We start from the raw sequence: 23,172 nt of genomic DNA, 5'->3' as shown, positions 1-23,172 counted from the left end.
TTCGACGTTAGAAGCAATATTGTTTAAAAAACGATCTAAATCAGATATTCATATCATAAAATTGACTCGCAATACTATCTCACGAAAGACAGATGTTGTAATGCCCGAGAATTTGATTATTGTAATCTGATATGATTTGTGGATTAATTAATGTGATTATAGATGGAACGGATTAGACCGGGGAAGGCGGAAAGGAGAGTTGAATTATGTGTGAGGATTGAGCCTCGCGCATATGCGCGACTTGGATCCGCGCATGTGCGCGCAAGGGGCAGAGAACCTCGCGCATATGCGCGAGAAGTGTACGCGCATATGCGCGAGTTGTGCGATGAATCAAGTGCAATTCCAGAGAACCTCGCGCATATGCGCCGAGCAGGGGCGCGCATATGCACGAGGCGCTGTGCATGCTACGCGCCGAGACATAATGTCTCGCGCATATGCGCCGAGTGATGTCGCGCATATGCGCGAGACGTGTTGCGTGAAAGGATAAGCCACCTAGCTCTAGACATGCAATATATATATATATAAAGAAACGTTCATTAAATGTGTTGAAAATCCTTACGCCTTTTTGTGAAAGATCCGGCCGTCAGAATTTCAATCCGACTTCAGTACTGTGTTCCTATCGACGCAGGCTCCAACTGGACGTAAGTTTTGTTACGTTTTGATATGTTTTGAAATTATGCTATTGTCAGAATTGAATAGGATTCATATATGATGTTCTTGACATGTTAGACATCGTAGAATCGAAGTCAGATCGAAGAACAAATTGATTATGGAATTGTTATGATTTTTCAGAGTATGTTGATTGATATTGGACATATTTGGATTATTGATTGATTACAGATTGTATTGGATATGGGTTATGGATTGTAATTAATATCGGTTGAGATGGTATTGACGGGGATATCGGGATTGTTCCGTTATGGCGCTAATTTTGAATTAAATCCAGATTTATCAGATTCGATATTGATCTGAGCAGTATATTAATATGGTATTATTTGATATTGTCATTACCAGACTGAGGGTTGACAGACTTTGAATTCCAGACAGGAACGTCATCAGAACTGCGATAAAAGAAAGGTATAAGTCAATGTGGTATTGGGAGATCGACACAAGTAGGATATATTTGTGTTTCCCTAAATCACATACTATTTGTTATTATTTGCATTGATTTGATTTGATATGCTTGTTCTATTGATGTATAGAGAGCATGTGTTTAAACGAGTGATCTTGTGACAGAAGTACCTGATAGTGGCGGGATCGCCACGGGCATATTGCACGATGTCACAAGATAGTGTATTGGCGATAGTGCCACAGTCTGTGACGGATAGGTCAAGACACTGGATGTTTGGTTATATCGACGTGGATAGAATCGGAGTTTCTTCTATTACTGTTGGTCGATATAGGAATACCAACGTCTGGAAACCGGGATCCCTAGACTAGGATTGAGTCTAGTCTGAGTCGTGGAGTCACGAGTATGATTGATAGTTTGATATTAATTATGTTTCAGATTTTGATATATATCTGATATCTGCTTCATGCTTTATATTAATTATATGATTGCATGTTTCGTTGATTTATACTGGGATTTGTTCTCACCGGAGTTATCCGGCTGTTGTCGTGTTTGTATGTGTGCATGACAACAGGTGGGACAGGTTCAGGGTCGAGGAGATGAAGAGAGAGATCGTGATTAGAGTGGAGACTACGGACTTGATCTGAGATAGGGTTGAACACTTGATATTTAGTAGTTGAACCTTAGTTTGTAAATGATTGTATATAGTACAAAACTTGTACTTGACTTTTATACTGATATGTATAGTAGAGTGATTCCATTACGTTCCGCATTTGATATTATATTGAAAAAAAAAATTTTTGACCCTGTTTATTATAATTGATTAATTAGTCCCAATGACGATTAAGAACATGATTAGCGTCCGGGTCCCCACAGATGTCTTTTGTGTTTAATTTAAGATTAAAATTTTCAAGTAAATAAAAAAATATTTCACTAAATTAAATGTTTGAAACTGTCGTCTCAAACTTAAAATCTTGATATGAGATATCGACACAATATTTTCATTTGATGCAATAAACTCACACACTTAAAGCACAAAAATCTAAAACGATTATCAGTGGAGTATTGGATAAAGAAATCCGATGTACCACGAGCTGAACCAACAATTTTATAAAAATATTGAATCGTCGTTTTTATTATAATTATTGTAACATATATTAAAATTCAAAAACAATAGAGTAAGATAAAATACAAACATCGAAGAAATAAGGGTAAATACCTTTAAAATCTTCAAATTTTCATCCAAACAAAATTGATATTTCAATGAAGTGGCATTGCATATTTTTCATGAACGTTGACAAATGTGTTTATGGTATGGTGAAGTTGCTCGTGACAGCAAAGGTTCAGTGTTTAAATGCGGTAGATACCATACACATTCTGTGTAGGCCAGCTTTTTACCACAAGAAGTAATAATTATTTATATTTATATTGTAATAATCTATAATTTATATGACTAAAACTTTCGTGAGACGGTCTCACGGATCGTATTTTGTGAGACGGATATCTTATTTGGGTCAATCATGAAAAAGTATTACTTTTTATGCTAAGATTATTACTTTTTATGCTTAATATTGGTAGTGTTGATCCGTCTCACAGATACAGATTCGTGAGACCGTCTCACAAGAGACGTACTCAATTTATATTTATACATTGTAAAGTTGTAAATCATTATTTAATGTGAGGAATTTATAATTCTCTCCCTTTGAGATATTGATAAAAAAAAAACTAAAAGAAATGCACAGGGGACCAAAAATTAAGTAAAGGAAAGTTTTTTTAAATTAATTATATTTTAAAATGTAGATTGAGGTTGGAATTAATTGAATATTGAAGTAATAGGGAATCAAATAATAATTAATGATAATAATTGTGTATGATTTTTGTAAAGTATGTGGTCCTTACACCTGTCAAAATGTGATGCCTCATCTACTTAATCACTTTCTACTAACGGCACAATTAAATAGTGCTAAGCTAGTCTAAGCCATTTGAGACCGGTTGGTTATTTAACAATTGTTGTAATACATGTAGAATCGATCTATTGTCGTTTTATCAAAAATTATAACTAGATCTAACAATGTAATTTCAATATAAATTGTATAACAACGTTCGCTTGGTAGGAACAATTGTTGTACGCCAACAACATTAAGACGGTTGATGATGTATATTCCAAACTATATATTTAAATTTATCTGCATTTGAAATCTGAAATTTTTTGCATATCAGAAGCTAAAGTATCGCGAGCTAATTAAAGCACATCATATACCGTAAATCCGAGGGGCAAGCTTTGTTATGTGCTGACTTTCAATTGAGATCGCCCTTTTTTTGTATGGTCGTAATAGAGATTTAAGGATATGGACAGATATGTCGGAGAATATTATCATAGACGAAGTCATTCCGACACTCGAGTAATTAATTGATAAAAAAAAATTTAAATTGATATGAGAAAAGTTAAAAGACATGTAAATTATAGTGAAATATGTGATAATTTATTTTGTACTACACATTTATAGACTAACATCTGGTAAGGATTTTTGTTTTATATTAAGAATTAAATATTTTATTTTAAAGAAAAGAATCAAAGTACTGGGCGTGGCCTACAAATACTCACACTCAAATCTGTTCATTTCAGTTCAGTTCACACTATATATGGGCTCGATTTGAATCAGTTTAGTGATCGAGAAGGCCCAACTTCAGTTTGTTATCTTAAAGAAAAAGAAAAACAAAATTGGGCCCATTTAAATCGGGTTGGGTCAAATGGATGCCAACTAACTAGGCCGATATTTGGTTGGCCCAATGACATCATCGAATCAAAAAATTATGCAAGTGAGAGCAAAAAGTGTCCATACATCAATAGTTACTAAGTAATTAGAATACATGTTATCTGACATTGAAACACATTAAAAAAAAAAAAATTTTGGCTTGATGAATATTAGACACCTGTCTTGGGTGATTTTGAGACCCAAAAATTGTTCGTAAACTGTACAATTTGAGATTCACCCAAATTTTATTGATCCAAACAAGTTAAACACTTCAATCCAATTATACACACTATACTTTTTTGTACTTGTGAATTTTGTGATCGATCACGACTTCGAGCTGCTTATAGCATTAGTTAGTTGTCAATTGATTTGATTCAAAACTTATAATTGATCAATAACAAAAAAAATCATAATTCGAACTCGAATCGATCCTCATGAGTCAGCTCATGATTACATAGAGTGGCATTAGAGATGCATTGTTCTCTTCACTACCTTTGTGGCTTTGTATCAACAAAATTTCTGGTTGAACATTACCTATATATGGATTGGGGTTTCTGCCTTTATTGTGGTCATGATGAATCTGCAAGCATGTTATCTCATGAGATTGTTCTCAGGATGATCGCGAGCTGTGAAAAGACAAAAACGCCTACGAATTTCACCCTTTTATTTGTGCTTTGTCTGTCCCTAGTTTTGCGTGCCTGCAGTGGAATCTGTTCTAAGTGCACTCCCGGTAGGCAGTGGGGGGCTTTTTATTCCACGCATGGCTGCTTAAATAATGTGCATGCACCTTTTTTCCTGAGAGGGGTAAAAGAAAAAGAAAAATTCAAATAGAGTGGATTTGCTGTATTCGAAAATTATGGTGTTAGTGTTTTTGTTGGAAGTGTTTCAATAATTATTTTCATTATCATGTGCAGAATAGTAGATTATATATATACCATATTTAAATCGACGTAACTTTTGGCATAACGACCTGAGTGTACATATTGACCACCATGATTTTAACATCTCAAGTATTATTGCCTTTTGCATCAATCATCTCCAATTAATTAGCATTGTACAAAATGAGGACTGTAAAAAAATGTAAAGTTTGATTTGGTCTTAAAATTTTGTTGGGAATTCAACTAAAGCTTTACATTGAAAACATAAAAGAAATATCATGGGTTGATAAGAGTAAAGTCAAAAAACAAATTTTTTGCGCGAAGTAAACGATATCATTACACATCGGTTGGTTCTATAGCACAAAATACTTATTGTGCACTATCAATATTACTATCAATATTATGTGAAGAAGCAGAACATGTGTTAGTACAGAGATAATATCTGTCACTTGTTTTGTGAACTTAAATAAATCGATCTGCTCTATTTTTATAAAAAGACGTTATCCCTTTTATTATCGCATGCATTTAATTTTCTATCTAAAAATATTTTAAGATAGATCTCTCAAAAATACGAAAAGAAAGCCATCGGTTTCGCTTGTCTCGTCACCTCAAGTTACTCTAGCTAGGTCCATACGCGACAAAAAATAAAAAATAAAAAATAAATAAATTAGATTTGAAGCAAAGTGTTTCGTTCATTATAATAATATTGTCTCTCTTTCCCCTTATGAATTATCAAACCATTTCTTCTGTCAGTACCTTCTCTCTATTATGAAAATGTGCAGAAGAAGAATCGAACTCGACTGCGACATTTCTTTCATCTTCTCCTTCTTGTTACTCGTCTCGTTTTTATATGTAATCATACATCTCTTCATTGTTCTTATTCAGCTTTATTTTTGGCCAATAGTGCAAGATTCTTACCTGTTAATTAATCTTGTCTTTTTGAGTGATCTGTTTCATATGTTTGCCTCTTTCTCGCAGGTTTCATTTGCTGAGACAAATTCAAATACAAGAACCAAAGAAAATCCCTTCACACCAAAAGCTTCGCTGATTCGATATTGGAGCGAACACGTCTGCAACAACCACACAAAACCTTCATTTTTACTCTCCAAAGCTTCACCTCTCACCGCCGTCGAATCGGCTTTTTACACCAAACTCGCCGCCCAGAAGACGCTTTCTTCTCATCTACCCGCCTTCTGCTCGGCCGCTAACTTGTTCTGCCTTCTCGACTCGAAACACACGGGACCAGAAAATCTAAAGAACAATGACGTAGACTTTACATTCTACACTAACAAACAGTTTGAAAAATATGGGAGTTCTCGCGTTGGAGGTGTCGATCAGTTCAAGAACTATTCGGGTGGAATCAACATTGCCACAGGATCGTTTACTCGGTATAGCCGGAGCTCCACCGGACATGATGAAAGCTTTGCTAGCTATGCAAATGATGGCAATGTGGCTAGTTCCAACTTCACTTCTTATGGATCTAGCGCCACCGGTGGCTCCGGCGAGTTCATAAACTACATGCCACGAGTTAATGTTCCAAATCTTCATTTTGCGTTGTATGATTCCGAGGGTAACAGCCACAAACTCTCTTTTTCGAGCTACGTTGATAATACGAACGCGGGGAATCAAGGGTTCACCACTTATGGGAAAAATGGAAACGCGGTACCAGTTGAGTTCAGCAGTTACGGCGACACTTCAAATGTCGTAGGATCCAGATTCACCAGTTACGGCGAGTTAGGCAATGCTGGTAATGATTCATTCAAGGGTTACAGTAGTAATGCAAACAACCCTAGTAACAATTTCAAGAACTACGGTGCTGGAAGTAATGGGGGTGCAGATACTTTTACAAGTTATCGAGACTCCGCGAATGCCGGTACTGATACATTTCAGTCATATGGGAGGGAATCGAGTTCGGGGAACACGAGTTTTTCGAATTATGGCAAGTCATTTAATGTAGGGTTCGATACTTTCACGGAGTACGCAAAAAAGGGTTTTGATCAATCTACGGGATTCAAGATATATGGCGTCAATAGTACTTTTCAAGATTATGCGAGGAAGGGTGTTACATTTGCACAATATGTTAATCCGGGGTCCGGCAATAAGGATCATTTGACAAAGGTTAGTGTCAAAGTGGTGAATAACGGTGTGGAAGAGGGCAAGTTCTTTAGAGAAGGAATGTTGAAAGAAGGGACGTTGATGAAAATGCCCGAATTTCGAGATTGGATGCCGAGAAGGTCATTTTTGCCCCGAACCATCACCTCGAAACTACCCTTTTCGACTAACGATCTACTCGAGCTTAAACGAACTTTCCTACTCGAGGAAAACTCAACCATGGAGCGCATGGTCAAGAACACACTACTTGAGTGTGAACGAGCTCCAAGCCCTGGAGAGACCAAGCGGTGTGTCGCCTCAATCGAAGATATGATCGACTTCGCGACCACGATTCTAGGTGACAATGTAGTGGTCCGGACTACTAAGGATGTGAAGGGCTCGAACCAATATGTAATAATCGGTGAAGTCAATGGAATAAACGGTGGACGATCCACAGAATCGGCCGTATCTTGCCATCAAAGCTTATACCCTTACCTACTATATTATTGCCATTCTGTACCAAATGTGAGAGTGTACGAGGCTGGCATTCTTGATGTGGAAACTAAGGCAAAGATCAATGATGGTGTTGCCATTTGTCATCTCGATACATCGGCGTGGAGCCCAAACCATGGCGCTTTCCTGGCGTTGGGTTCGATCCCTGGTAGAGTAGAAGTCTGCCATTGGATTTTTGAGAATGACATGACTTGGGCCAGAGGCGATTGATCATAAATTTAGCTGATTGATTTGGTTTGAATTATTTTGGAAAATGCTTGCTTTAATATGTTGGAATGAGTTTTCCAAAGTTTCTTGATCATGGGTCGCTTAATTTTAATTTTCTTATCACCAAGTAGTTTGGTCTATATATAAATTATTTATAAAACACATCATTATATACTTACCAATATNTTATTTATATTTATATTGTAATAATCTATAATTTATATGACTAAAACTTTCGTGAGACGGTCTCACGGATCGTATTTTGTGAGACGGATATCTTATTTGGGTCATCCATGAAAAAGTATTACTTTTTATGCTAAGATTATTACTTTTTATGCTGAATATTGATAGGATTGACCCGTCTCACAGATACAGATTCGTGAGACCGTCTCATAAGAGTAATACTCAATTTATATTTATACCAGTTGTAAATCATTATTTAATGTGAGGAATTTATAATTCTTTCCCCTTTGAGATATTGATAAAAAAAAAAACTAAAAGAAATGCACAGGGGACCAAAAATTAAGTAAAGGAAAGTTTTTTTAAATTAATTATATTTTAAAATGTAGATTGAGGTTGGTATTAATTGAATATTGAAGTAATAGGGAATCAAATAATAATTAATGATAATAATTGTGTATGATTTTTGTAAAGTATGCGGTCCTTACACCTGTCAAAATGTGATGCCTCATCTACTTACTCACTTTCTATTAACGGCACAATTAAATAGTGCTAAGCTAGTCTAAGCCTTTTGAGACCGATTGGTTATTTATCAATTGTCGTAATATAGGTAGAATCGATCGATTGTCGTTTTATCAAAAATTATAACTAGATCTAACAATATAATTTCAATATAAATTGTATAACAACGTTCGCTCGGTAGGAACAATTGTTGTACGCCAACAACATTAAGACGGTTGATGATGTATATTTCAAACTATATATTTAAATTTATCTGCATTTAAAATCTGAAATTCTTTGCATATCAGAAGCTAAAGTATCGCGAGCTAATTAAAGCACATCATATACCGTAAATCCGAGGGGCAAGCTTTGTTATGTGCTGACTTTCAATTGAGATCGCTCTTTTTTTGTATGATCGTAATAGAGATTTAAGGACATGGACAGATCTGTCAGAGAATATTATCATAGACGAAGTCACTCCGACACTCAAGTAATTAATTGATAAAAAAAATTTAAATTGATATGAGAAAAGTTAAAAGACATGTAAATTATAGTGAAATATGTGATATAATTTATTTTGTACTACACATTTATAGACTAACATCTGGTAAGGATTTTTGTTTTATATTAAGAATTAAATATTTTATTTTAAAGAAAATAATCAAAGTACTGGGCGTGGCCTACAAATACTCACACTCAAATCTGTTCATTTCAGTTCAGTTCACACTATATATGGGCTCGATTTGAATCAGTTTAGTGATCGAGAAGGCCCAATTCAGTTTGTTATCTTAAAGAAAAAGAAAAACAAAATTGGGCCCATTTAAATCGGGTTGGGTCAAATGGATGCCAACTAACTAGGCCGATATTTGGTTGGCCCAATGACATCATCGAATTAAAAAATTATGCAAGTGAGAGCAAAAAGTGTCCATACATCAATAGTTACTAAGTAATTAGAATACATGTTATCTGACATTGAAACACATAAAAAAAAAAAAAAATTTGGCTTGATGGATATTAGACACCTGTTTTGGGTGATTTTGAGACCCAAAAATTGTTCGTAAACTGTACAATTTGAGATTCACCCAAAATTTATTGATCCAAACAAGTTAAACACTTCAATCCAATTAAACACACTATACTTTTTTGTACTTGTGAATTTTGTGATCGATCACGACTTCGAGCTGCTTATAGCATTAGTTAGTTGTCAATTGATTTGATTCAAAACTTATGATTGATCAATAACAAAAAAAATCATAATTCGAACTCGAATCGATCCTCATGAGTCAGCTCATGATTACATAGAGTGGCATTTGAGATGCATTGTTCTCTTCACTACCTTTGTGGCTTTGTATCAACAAAATTTCTGGTTGAACATTACCTATATATGGATTGGGGTTTCTGCCTTTATTGTGGTCAAGCATGTTATCTCATGAGATTGTTCTCAGGATGATCGCGAGCTGTGAAAAGACAAAAACGCCTACGAATTTCACCCTTTTATTTGTGCTTTGTCTGTCCCTAGTTTTGCGTGCCTGCAGTGGAATCTGTTCTAAGTGCACTCCCGGTAGGCAGTGGGGGGCTTTTTATTCCACGCATGGCTGCTTAAATAATGTGCATGCACCTTTTTTTCCTGAGGGGGGGAAAAGAAAAAGAACAATTCTAATAGAGTGGATTGCTGTATTCGAAAATTATGGTGTTAGTGTTTTTGTTGGAAGTGTTTCAATAATTATTTTCATTATCATGTGCAGAATAGTAGATTATATATATACCATATTTAAATCGACGTAACTTTTGGCATAACGACGAGAAACACTCAGACTGAGTGTACATATTGACCACCATGATTTTAACATCTCAAGTATTATTGCCTTTTGCATCAATCATCTCCAATTATTTAGTATTGTACAAAATGAGGACTGTAAAAACATGTAAAGTTTGATTTGGTCTTAAAATTTTGTTGGGAATTCAACTAAAGCTTTACATTGAAAACATAAAAGAAATATCATGGGTTGATAAGAGTAAAGTCAAAAAACAAATTTTTGCGCGAAGTAAACGATATCATTACACATCGGTTGGTTCTATAGCACAAAATACTTATTGTGCACTATCAATATTACTATCAATATTATGTGAAGAAGCAGAACATGTGTTAGTACAGAGATAATATCTGTCACTTGTTTTGTGAACTTAAATAAATCGATCTGCTCTATTTTTATAAAAAGACGTTATCCCTTTTATTATCGCATGCATTTAATTTTCTATCTAAAAATATTTTAAGATAGATCTCTCAAAAATACGAAAAGAAAGCCATCGGTTTCGCTTGTCTCGTCACCTCAAGTTACTCTAGCTAGGTCCATACGCGACAAAAAATAAAAAATAAAAAATAAATAAATTAGATTTGAAGCAAAGTGTTTCGTTCATTATAATAATATTGTCTCTCTTTCCCCTTATGAATTATCAAACCATTTCTTCTGTCAGTACCTTCTCTCTATTATGAAAATGTGCAGAAGAAGAATCGAACTCGACTGCGACATTTCTTTCATCTTCTCCTTCTTGTTACTCGTCTCGTTTTTATATGTAATCATACATCTCTTCATTGTTCTTATTCAGCTTTATTTTTGGCCAATAGTGCAAGATTCTTACCTGTTAATTAATCTTGTCTTTTTGAGTGATCTGTTTCATATGTTGGCCTCTTTCTCGCAGGTTTCATTTGCTGAGACAAATTCAAATACAAGAACCAAAGAAAATCCCTTCACACCAAAAGCTTCGCTGATTCGATATTGGAGCGAACACGTCTGCAACAACCACACAAAACCTTCATTTTTACTCTCCAAAGCTTCACCTCTCACCGCCGTCGAATCGGCTTTTTACACCAAACTCGCCGCCCAGAAGACGCTTTCTTCTCATCTACCCGCCTTCTGCTCGGCCGCTAACTTGTTCTGCCTTCTCGACTCGAAACACACGGGACCAGAAAATCTAAAGAACAATGACGTAGACTTTACATTCTACACTAACAAACAGTTTGAAAAATATGGGAGTTCTCGCGTTGGAGGTGTCGATCAGTTCAAGAACTATTCGGGTGGAATCAACATTGCCACAGGATCGTTTACTCGGTATAGCCGGAGCTCCACCGGACATGATGAAAGCTTTGCTAGCTATGCAAATGATGGCAATGTGGCTAGTTCCAACTTCACTTCTTATGGATCTAGCGCCACCGGTGGCTCCGGCGAGTTCATAAACTACATGCCACGAGTTAATGTTCCAAATCTTCATTTTGCGTTGTATGATTCCGAGGGTAACAGCCACAAACTCTCTTTTTCGAGCTACGTTGATAATACGAACGCGGGGAATCAAGGGTTCACCACTTATGGGAAAAATGGAAACGCGGTACCAGTTGAGTTCAGCAGTTACGGCGACACTTCAAATGTCGTAGGATCCAGATTCACCAGTTACGGCGAGTTAGGCAATGCTGGTAATGATTCATTCAAGGGTTACAGTAGTAATGCAAACAACCCTAGTAACAATTTCAAGAACTACGGTGCTGGAAGTAATGGGGGTGCAGATACTTTTACAAGTTATCGAGACTCCGCGAATGCCGGTACTGATACATTTCAGTCATATGGGAGGGAATCGAGTTCGGGGAACACGAGTTTTTCGAATTATGGCAAGTCATTTAATGTAGGGTTCGATACTTTCACGGAGTACGCAAAAAAGGGTTTTGATCAATCTACGGGATTCAAGATATATGGCGTCAATAGTACTTTTCAAGATTATGCGAGGAAGGGTGTTACATTTGCACAATATGTTAATCCGGGGTCCGGCAATAAGGATCATTTGACAAAGGTTAGTGTCAAAGTGGTGAATAACGGTGTGGAAGAGGGCAAGTTCTTTAGAGAAGGAATGTTGAAAGAAGGGACGTTGATGAAAATGCCCGAATTTCGAGATTGGATGCCGAGAAGGTCATTTTTGCCCCGAACCATCACCTCGAAACTACCCTTTTCGACTAACGATCTACTCGAGCTTAAACGAACTTTCCTACTCGAGGAAAACTCAACCATGGAGCGCATGGTCAAGAACACACTACTTGAGTGTGAACGAGCTCCAAGCCCTGGAGAGACCAAGCGGTGTGTCGCCTCAATCGAAGATATGATCGACTTCGCGACCACGATTCTAGGTGACAATGTAGTGGTCCGGACTACTAAGGATGTGAAGGGCTCGAACCAATATGTAATAATCGGTGAAGTCAATGGAATAAACGGTGGACGATCCACAGAATCGGCCGTATCTTGCCATCAAAGCTTATACCCTTACCTACTATATTATTGCCATTCTGTACCAAATGTGAGAGTGTACGAGGCTGGCATTCTTGATGTGGAAACTAAGGCAAAGATCAATGATGGTGTTGCCATTTGTCATCTCGATACATCGGCGTGGAGCCCAAACCATGGCGCTTTCCTGGCGTTGGGTTCGATCCCTGGTAGAGTAGAAGTCTGCCATTGGATTTTTGAGAATGACATGACTTGGGCCAGAGGCGATTGATCATAAATTTAGCTGATTGATTTGGTTTGAATTATTTTGGAAAATGCTTGCTTTAATATGTTGGAATGAGTTTTCCAAAGTTTCTTGATCATGGGTCGCTTAATTTTAATTTTCTTATCACCAAGTAGTTTGGTCTATATATAAATTATTTATAAAACACATCATTATATACTTACCAATATATATACATATACATATACATATACATATACATATACATATATATATATGTATGAATGTAAGATCATTCACTTTCACGCTCAAAGACATGATGCTACAACTTTGAGTACATCCAAAGGGAAGGTCCACTAAAATGTTGCCTAAAACATTAATATTGATGCACGTTAGTGTTACGACATGCTATGAATTTGGCAAGAAATAGCAAGGCACTTGCATAAAGTTCTCTCTCACATAAGTTAGCGAAAGCAGAAGCAAAACGGTGGACCTAATAATTTTGATATATTATACACTTATTCTAATTATGTGCCCACTTACGAGGTGAAATAATCTATTAGATATACAATTTAGAAAAATGTATATATCTATAGTTCAATTGAATCCAAAGGTAGTTCTTGATAACCAATTGAAATTTGTTTATGTGAGTGGAGACAAATGTAAAATGGTCGAAAGAACGAGTGAACAAAATAATGAGATGACTAGAGAAAGAAAAAAATATGAAAAAGAAAAAGAAACCAAAGAAAAATAAAAGAAACATAATTTGATGGCCCAAAATAGTAAGCTTTAGAGATACTTGTTTTTCATTAACCCTTTCGAGTATTTTTGTACAAAGATGTATATTATCATTGTGATATAACAGGTTCAATCCCGATCATTGTTAGTCCTTCTTTGTAGGATTTTGGAGATATAATTTGTTGTTTGTATGGATTTTATTATAAAGTTATTAGCTCCAATTTATATATAAACAGCTTCAGTTCTTATTTTATTTTTGGATTCTTGAGGATATTATTGATATTTTCTATCCAAACATATATATAATATATAATTAGTAAATATACTAATTTTTTTAAAATCAATGCCATATATCTATTATATATTGTCATTGCAAAGCTAATTAATGTTAGTACAACGTAAGATTAAATAAAATAACTCTACATTAGAATAACATACACACAATTATTTATAATAAAAAATAAACTACCTATAAATAATATTAATTAAGAAAATTAAATTTACATAGTTATGTACAATTTAAGCTTTCTTATAGACAAATATTTTTTAGTTGATTGAGCTTCATCTTCATATAATTTATATATGTATCAAAGTTCAAGGGAAAAAATTTTACATTTGTCAACTCTCACATTGATTTTTTTAAAAAAAATTTAAAATTTACCTGACCTGATATTTACTAGTACTTGAAATTTAAATTTAAAATATTTTTTCTCAAATTTAATACTTTTATACTAACACAACCTCGATTTTGAATCCCCCATTCCCACCATTTTTTTTTCTTTTTTAAAGCTGCAATTAGTTTTAACCTTTAAAAAATGGATGTTCGCTGTAATTAAATCACTGCAATAAATAAATAAAATACTTAAAAGGGAATTAGCTCCAGGGAAAAAAAAAGGAGCTCGTAATCCCACAGCCATCAAACAATATGAAAACAAAAAAAACCCCAACAGAAAATTTAAAAAAAAAATATAAGTTTCTATTTGTGGGGGGAGGCATCATCAAACACCAATAAATTGTTCTTGCCTCAGCTCCTCGATTTGAAAACCATCCCTCGTTTCACTAAATCTGTGCAAGATTTTAGTCAGTGATCTTGCTATTTTGTTGGCATGGGATGATGTTCCATCACTGATAATTGAATAAAGCACAGACATTAAGTGAGCATCCTTTGCCAAGATAGACACAACAACTTCTCCACAGTTTAGGCACAAAGAATGCAGAATCGATATGCAGTATTCCTTTCCAGCCCGCGTTTCAATGATCTGTAGTTGTCGTAGAATCAAGGGAAGAGACGCCGCCTCCAATATTTCGATCGATGCAGTTATATTATCTGCCAATATGGAAAGAACTGCTAATGTATCTGTTCTAAGCTCAAATCTGTTGCAAGAAGATAGTAAGTTTAGAAGTACTGGTACGGCCCCAGATTCTATAGCCCTTTGCCGGTTTCTGTGAGGTATTTGTAATGCGAAGAGAGCCACCATAGAGTTTTTTTGCCCGCATGGTGTCCCTTCTTTGATCAGTTCGAGTAAGGCAGGGATTGTTTCTTGGTTTTCTCCTATGATCTTTCGGTTTTCGTGGGTGGAACAGAGGTAAAAGATCGTAGCAGCTGCGATCTGTCTGGATTCTAAATTCAATCCTGTTTTAAGAACTCCAAGAATTGCGTTCAATCCTTTGTTTCTTCTCATTATTACTTTCTGACCGTTTGGTTGTTTTGACAACTTCAACAAAGCTGACATAACGTTTTCTTGAGTAGCCGGATCTGTCGAATGAAGCAAATCAAGTAGATGTGGGACACAACCTGATTCAATCAAACAAGACCTATTGAACAGATTCGACTTGGAAAGTAGGCGAATTTCGTGGGCTGCCTTGTTTTTCTGATAATCTGTACCAGACCATAATTTTGATGTCAGAAACCGAGACAAGAATTTGATGGATTCCTCGTTGGTAGGACTTCCTGGTAAAATTGTCCTTGAAATATCTCTATTCTTCTTCCTCGATTTCTCCAAAGAGACACCGTATTCTGCGCAGAACTGTTCGATCAGCTTCCGAAGACTTGTGTTAGGCACCATTTCAGTGCTTGTGAGCTTCTCACCTGTAACGGGACAGAGCAAATTCCCTGATTTGAGCCATTTTTGAATCGAGGCTTGATTGTAGGTCTGCCCGGTCGACACTGTAACAGGATCGGTCATAAGCTCTAGTGAAATGGGACAAAGAAAATCTTCAGGATTCAAACAACTGAGTGTTTCAAGATTATTATTTCTCCCATCTGTCTGGTCCAAAATCCCGGAAAAATCAGAATCTTCGAATATGATGCCTCTGCAGTAACTTAATAATCCAAGTAAACTGCTTAACAACGGTACTTCTCTTTCCTCACAACCTACACATTCCGCCTCAATTTCTTCATTCAAGAATTTAATCTCCTTGTGGCAATCACCCCATGTTTTGATGCCTAGATAATCAAGAATCTTCTTGATGATAGAATGGTCGGGCTCGAATTTATTCTCGAATTGATTCATCACCAGAATCACCCTCTTCATGGCTTCTTCGTCTCCGGGTTCAAGCTCGAATTTCGCCTTCCGGGCTTGCTTAGATAGCATTTCTACCAGCTCCTTAGTTTCATATGGAACTTCAATTGAATTCAATGGAAGAACATCGAGGGCAGTCGCTATGGAACGAATCGATACCTGAAACTGGCTACTCACCGAGTAGGATTTCATCAAAATCCAAAATCTAACTCCTTCACGCGTGCAATCTTCCATCAAGAACTGAATCATTTGGAATGTCTGGTGTAGCTCCGACAAGCAAAGAATAATAGGATTCCAAACACCCGAGAAATGGTCTCGAATTTCCTCAAAGAAGATGGAAAGAATCTCGATTTGGCGGATCGATTCACGGGAATTTCTTCTCTGAGTTGCGAAGAATTTGGATTTGAAACTGCATATGCTGTGGGAGATTGTGATCAACGATTCCAAAAGGGTCTCTGGAGATATGGCCTCGCACGGCCTAACCGCTGGGAATCTCAGAATCCGACGATTATCTCGATCAATAGGTAGCGCCATGTATTGGATAGAGAATTACTCTGTTTTTTTTATTATCTTTCTGTTTGTGTGCAACCGAAAATGGAAAGCATTTGAATTTCTGTTGATTCGTAAAGTCCGAAGGTTTAGAATTTTAGGACACGTGGCGACATCCGATCGCGTGCTTTCGAACGTTTGAAGATACTGGACACGTGTGGAGGACACGTAGGTTAAGGAATTTCGGACTTTTATTTTTTCCTTATCTTGTTATTATTTAATTATTATATTGATTTGCTCTGAATAAATATCTTACTTTCGTGACAAGAAAAATAAAAAGTAGTTTTGTATTTTGTAGTATTATCCAAAGAGTGATTAATATTTCCTACGACTTTTATATTTTTATTTTTACGGTCCATTAACTCATCAAAATCAAATAAAAATATTGATTAATCGTATCTGATAAATGTCCGAACTAATGAAATAGATAACCGTTTGATCAATTATCAGGAGTTCGATTCTTCGTACAAATATTTTTTCGAACAATCATATCGTTAAAAGATTATACGATCATTCACATTATTAGTGTTGACGTGTTATCATATATTTGAATTTTTATGACGAGAACACTACATTATTTGAAAACTACATTTTCGTTATTTTGTGTATTCATTAATCACATGAATGATTAACTTGAAACGAGCTCTACGTGGATATGTATTAGATATACGCTCCAAACCCCCAACGATTGTTTCTATGCGAACAATACGAAGTATTTGGTGAATGGGAAAATAAAATCAAACCGATTTAACCGTTATTTTTAAAAATTAAAACCAAAATTTCAAATTAATCGATCCAAATTTTCGAATTAAACCGAAATAATACTCATCCCTCTCCCTATCTATGTACATATGTATGTTTGTCTGTAGCTTGACTTGGTCCAATAATTATGTTCCAAATTTAACGCGTCACACTCACGTTTCCATTATTATCTAATTAAGCTTTGATTAATCAAACTTGTCATACTTCTTCTTGGTAAGCAAACAAAATTTCTTCCTGCCCTTTAAGTACCACTCAACCAAAACCATCATATTAAATAGGTAACAATCATGTTATTCTATTTAAAATTCAAATATTATAATTTTAAAGGGTTTTTTAAAAAAAATATATTTTGAACATAGTGATCAGAATTCAGACTCGACTTAACAATAAATTACTTCGTATCTTTCTCTCTGCTTCAGGTTGACTAACGATACCCTCTAGGGCTTGACCCGCAACAATCCTTAGACCAACTCCAGGTCTAATAGATTGAAGCCCTACGACTAATCCAACAACAATAACGAAAATAGCAGAAATAAGTGGATTCATAATAAATTTTTCATACTAATAAAAAAAAATAGTTAATGATACAATCAACTTCTATGACTTAATTATTCGATCGATAAGATTATACTCGAAACATTATCATCTAAAATATTAAAAATTATAACATAGCTAAAAAACAATTCAAAATGTGTTCAAAAAATTAAATAAAGAGCTAATTAAATTTTTAATTGAAATGTAAAAAAAAAATGTAATATAAATTATCGGATGGTTAAAAGACTTTTTGAGAATTAATTATAAAAAAAATTTCACCACCATACCATAATTAATTAGTAAAAGAAATTTTACTTTATTAAATAGTATATACATATATTTCCCGATTAATTATTCAGAAAACAATTTCAATGTTAAAAAAGTCAAGATTCAAATAGTTCTAGAACAACCAAAATAAAAAAAAGAAAAAAAATCCATATATTTCAATTTTCAACACGTCGAAAACGAAATTTAGTTATCACATTCAGTTCAAGTTTTGAAGCACTTGTCGTGATTTCGGAGACATGATGTTATGCAAAATGGCGCAAGTACATTTACAGCCACGCTGGGTTCTTCAGGGGAGAAACAACAGCTTTCACCTGTAAATAGTTGTGAAGGCTGTAGATTCCCTTCTCCCTGCCTATGCCGCTCATCTTGTACCCACCAAATGGAATCGCAGCATCGAATACGTCGTAGCAGTTAATCCAGATAGTACCAGCCCTCAATCCTCTCGACAACGTGTTGGCTGTTTCGAGATTTTGCGTGAAAACGCCTGCTGCTAGGCCATACTGTGTCGCGTTGGCTCTCTTCAACACTTCTTCGATGCTCCTATAGCGCAATGGTATTACAAAGATTTAAGCCTAAAATTTCTAGAGCTGTCGATGCGAGTATCATACTCGAAACAGACATAAATATACTGGAGTATAGTAACTTACTTGAATTTGGAGATGGTCTGAACTGGGCCAAAAATCTCGTCTTTGGCTATCAGCATATCGTCCTGAATCAATAGAAATGTAGAGCATCAATAAAACAATCTCTATCCAGCTTGCTTTTGGGTAAAACAAAGGGAACCAAGAGCACCTGAACATTTGAAAATACAGTGGGTTGAACGAAGTAACCTTTCGACCCAACTCTTTCGCCTCCACATTCTAATGTAGCGTTGCAATCAATTCCGGATTTTATGTACTTAAGAACCTTTGAGAACTGTTCAGAGTCAATCTAAGACAGCCATAAGAAAAATATGTCACTATTTTAGCACAAGGTGTAGAGCAAATGTTGATACAAATCTAGGAATTATATGGAGAACGAATAATTCTCTTGGTTCTGTCGGAAAATGTACCTGTGGACCTTGTTCTATTCCTTTCTTGAAGGGATCACCGACCGAACGTTTAATCGCACGAGCCTTTGCCTTCTCGATGAATTCATCGTACACTCGTTCATGGACAAATGTACGAGAACCGGCACAGCAACATTGACCCTGTGTTTTGCTAATGAATTAAGCCACTAATTCATTGCTAATTTATACACACATTTACTCAAACCATACATTTCATGTTCAACAAGTATAGGACCGAGGGGTATGCATTATGCTAAAAATTAACGTAGAACTAACAAAATAACTCAAATCTTTTAAATTGTATAGATATGCTATATTCCAAATACTATACCATATAGATATTTATATATGACAGTATGTGCAATATACCACGTGACCCCAACAATTTGAATATCTGGGTTTCGCTCCTAAGCCAGATGATAGTGTAATTATAATTTACCTGATTAAAAAACAGAGCAAAATGTGCAAGCTCTACTGCCTTATTGATATCAGCATCCTCAAATATGATGAATGGTGATTTGCCTCCAAGTTCAAGAGTTACTGATTTAAGATTGCTTTTCGCAGACAACTCGAGTACGACCTTACCTGTTTCAGTTGATCCCGTGAAAGCAAGCTGCATAAAAGAAGCATAGTTCTTAAGGTTGTGCTTTAAAACCTAAAGAATTGATACATTTACATAAAAACAGAAATAGAGGACAACACACTCGGGCCAGATGACAACGCAAAATAATAGAATAACATAATCTTGAACAAGGCGCACCTTATCCACATCCATGTGACTTGCAAGAGCAGCACCTGCTGTCGGACCATACCCAGAGACTATATTTAGAACACCATCAGGAAGACCAGCCTGTGAAAATTCAAGGCATAAACTGTCAAAAAAAATTGGAGAAATGATCAAAACCCTGCGAAAACTACCTCTTGGAATAATTTGGCAGCGTACAGAGCAGTCAGCGGGGTTTGCTCTGCAGTCTTCAAAACGATAGTATTTCCACACGCCAAAGCTGGACCAACTTTCCAAGCAAACATAAGAAGAGGAAAGTTCCAAGGTATAATTTGACCCGCTACACCAATTGGTTCATGCAAAGTTTGAACATGGTACGGTCCATCTGCCGGAACTGTTAATCCATGAATCTTATCCGCCCAGCCTACACATAATCAGACTTATAAAATGCATTGAGTCATCCCATTCTCCACTAAAATGCAAAGTGAAACTAAACTTTTTTGCTAGATTTTAAATTTTACCCGCATAATAATGAAATAGCCTCACAAACATTGGAAGTTCAACTTTAAGAGCTTGCTCATATGGCTTGCCGCTATCCCAGGTCTCGAGCTGAGCAATTTCTTCCATGTGTTTTTCAACTAAATCGGCAAATCTCAAGATTATACGAGACCTTTCCTAAATCATTATCATTTCCATTCAGTAAAACAACATTTTCAATCAAAGATGATCTCATATACTACAACTAGTGCAACAAAGAAAAATAAAATAAAGATTCATTCCCTACATAGGCATTCATTTTTGGCCACGGCCCTTCATCAAATGCCTTACGAGCAGCAGATACTGCTCGGTTAATATCTTCTGCGTCTCCTTCGGCAACATGTGCTATGACTTCTCCAGTACGGGGGTCGAGTGTCGGAAATGTTTTTCCTGGACAAAAATGAATACCAACTTAATTATTTACATGCCAGACAGCTCAAATGTTTAAAAATTCAAAAGATAGGCAAACCAAAATAGCGAAAAACTCGATCAAATTGCCACATTTAAAGAAAATGAAATGTAAAACAACCTGATGCTGAATCAACAAACTTTCCATTGATCAGAAGCTTGGTGTAGTTTATTTGAACAGGTGGAGCTATTGGTTCGTCTAGAACCGCAGCCGTACTAAACCTGGGCATACTCCGCCCCAAGCCATATTTTCTACCTGCATAAATACAGTGTCAGCAATTAATATATATCATATAATGTAAGCATAAAAAAAAATCTTTCAATTGTTTCAGCCTTCACGTGAAAAAAACAGACACTGGGATCTTCATAGGATTAATATCTTCATAGTTTCACCTATAATCATTCCTGCCATAAATTGAAATACTATACAGATAAAAATATGAACTTTCCCAAAACTCAAAAAGGCCGGACTGCGCTTCTAAAAAAAAGGCCAGACTGTATATTAGACTTTGCCCTCTTTTGTTTTATTGTAACAACGATTAAATGTTTTGAAGGGTCGAATTAAAAAATAAAATTTTTTTTATTGAATATAACTTGTAAATTCATAAAATGATGAACAGAAATTTGTGGATCAGCTCATCTATATATCAGAAAAAGAACCAAATTCGTACAATATATTTTAAGTTTTCCAGTTGGTAACCACCAAAACAGGCAACTCAAACCAGGAAGGACCGAGAGAAAAAGGCAGGCAATATAAAATAAAATTATCACAACTTTAATGAAAACCCAACAACGCATCGTCAAGAATCTTCAAAAAAAGAATCTTCAATCCCAGGAACATCGGAACAAAAAAGAGCAAAGAAAAAACCCAGAAAACACTCACTGGAGGTGAAAATTACCGAGAAAAGTATGGATAGAACGAGAGAAAAAGGGTGATATTCTACGAGCCGCCATGATCTTTCACTGTTTTCCAAAACTTTTCCTGAAGTAGATTTAGATCTCACAAAATTGTGAAGAGTAGATTAGGATCAGCGTTGTTGACTTACAGGTAAATTGTGGACACATCATGCTTTTTGTCACTTTCCGTCGTTATTTCAAAATGATGATAAGTTTTATTAACCCCAAATTAAATTAATTAAAATTTAAAAACAAAAAGTTTTGATAATGTTTTATTATTTTTTCATACGAGATAATATTTTATCTAATCAACTGGCTATAAACTATATTAGATTTGAACATCATTTGAAATTAAAAATAAAATAATAATATAGAAATAAATAATTTAATATAATATGATAAAAAATATATGAAAATAATACTTAATTTTAAATTTGATTTAATTGATAAATAACATTCGAGTTGATCAATTAAATTTAAAATAAGATGATAAATTATCATTTTGTTCTTTTAATAATTGATAAAATATTAATAATATTATTTATTAAACATAATAATGTATTCTTGTCAGCGTTGATATTATGGGTTTTGAGACTTCTATTTGACATTACTCCAATAAATGCTGGGCAGTGTTGATATCATGTCATAATCAATATCGAGGACTTCTTTTTTCTTTTGTGATAATTTTTTTAAATATATATTTTTTAAAAAATTTATAAGGGTCAATTGCCCTGTCTAGATATTGAAAATTAACTTATTAAATATTTCATTAAAAATTAACTGACTACAAGGGTTTCGTTTTGTTTAGTCAAAATTTAATGTAAATATAATATAATTTTGATTAAAATAATTATGTTTAGTGTATTTATTGTTTGAATATAATTTTACTATTTATATTGTTATTACAAAGAATTTTTAATCAAATTAAGATATTTTAGTTGAAATAGTAATCATTCAACCATATCAACCAGTGGTGATAAGGTGAACATATGTTTTTTATATTTCGTAAATAAAATCCAACATCTATAAATACAGTAATATGTACTAAATATAAATTTCCAACATATGAAATGTGCTATTAAATTCCCGAATCCAAACATAAATATGTGCTCAATTTTTGTTAGAGAAAAAAGTTTTTGTAATTCTTGATTCACAAAAAAAAAAAAAACTTTGTAGACTCGTGTATCTTCTTATCGATAAAAATCGGTACAAAACCTTGAAAATATATTACTTATATATATGATATTTGAATAACAAATATTTTAGATATGATATAAAAATTTCAAGTATAAATTGAAACAAATATATTAATATCAATACTTGATATACTTGTTTAAGTACTCAGATATCATATAGTAGTATCATATATGAAATAGTTGATACTCAAATATGATATATTAATATTATATTTTTAATGTTTGTATCAATTTTCATACGATAAAAAACATGTATCATTAATATAAAAATTTGTTATATATATAT

At 34.8% G+C, this 23,172-nt stretch overlaps 4 protein-coding genes across 4 annotated transcripts; 2 read left to right on the top strand and 2 right to left on the bottom strand.

Annotated features, from left to right (window-relative positions):
* Positions 1-5,431: 5,431 nt before the first annotated feature.
* Positions 5,432-7,634, top strand: LOC140960035 (polygalacturonase 1 beta-like protein 2). The gene is made up of 2 exons (XM_073418151.1): positions 5,432-5,555; positions 5,682-7,634. Exons 1-2 carry the CDS (start codon positions 5,472-5,474, stop codon positions 7,515-7,517), a joined length of 1,920 nt encoding a protein of 639 aa, XP_073274252.1. The 5' UTR covers positions 5,432-5,471; the 3' UTR covers positions 7,518-7,634.
* Positions 7,635-10,645: 3,011 nt separating this feature from the next.
* Positions 10,646-12,848, top strand: LOC140960040 (polygalacturonase 1 beta-like protein 2). Its single transcript, XM_073418156.1, has 2 exons — positions 10,646-10,769; positions 10,896-12,848. Exons 1-2 carry the CDS (start codon positions 10,686-10,688, stop codon positions 12,729-12,731), a joined length of 1,920 nt encoding a protein of 639 aa, XP_073274257.1. The 5' UTR covers positions 10,646-10,685; the 3' UTR covers positions 12,732-12,848.
* Positions 12,849-14,260: 1,412 nt separating this feature from the next.
* Positions 14,261-16,665, bottom strand: LOC140959999 (U-box domain-containing protein 19-like). Its single transcript, XM_073418096.1, has one exon. It carries the CDS (start codon positions 16,475-16,477, stop codon positions 14,420-14,422), a length of 2,058 nt encoding a protein of 685 aa, XP_073274197.1. The 5' UTR covers positions 16,478-16,665; the 3' UTR covers positions 14,261-14,419.
* Positions 16,666-18,207: 1,542 nt separating this feature from the next.
* On the bottom strand, positions 18,208-21,907 carry LOC140959830 (benzaldehyde dehydrogenase, mitochondrial-like). Its single transcript, XM_073417852.1, has 11 exons — positions 21,693-21,907; positions 20,915-21,049; positions 20,633-20,775; positions 20,370-20,523; positions 20,043-20,272; positions 19,885-19,974; positions 19,564-19,737; positions 19,128-19,265; positions 18,869-19,006; positions 18,724-18,785; positions 18,208-18,616 (listed from the first exon to the last, which is right to left on the bottom strand). Exons 1-11 carry the CDS (start codon positions 21,745-21,747, stop codon positions 18,343-18,345), a joined length of 1,593 nt encoding a protein of 530 aa, XP_073273953.1. The 5' UTR covers positions 21,748-21,907; the 3' UTR covers positions 18,208-18,342.
* Positions 21,908-23,172: the final 1,265 nt, after the last annotated feature.

The sequence above is a fragment of the Primulina huaijiensis genome, chromosome 15, assembly GCF_012295235.1.
Source record: "Primulina huaijiensis isolate GDHJ02 chromosome 15, ASM1229523v2, whole genome shotgun sequence".
In the NCBI taxonomy this organism is placed as follows: Eukaryota; Viridiplantae; Streptophyta; class Magnoliopsida; order Lamiales; family Gesneriaceae; genus Primulina; species Primulina huaijiensis.
The sequence above is the reverse complement of the archived record's forward strand: the minus strand, read 5'-3'. Positions and strand labels throughout refer to the sequence as shown.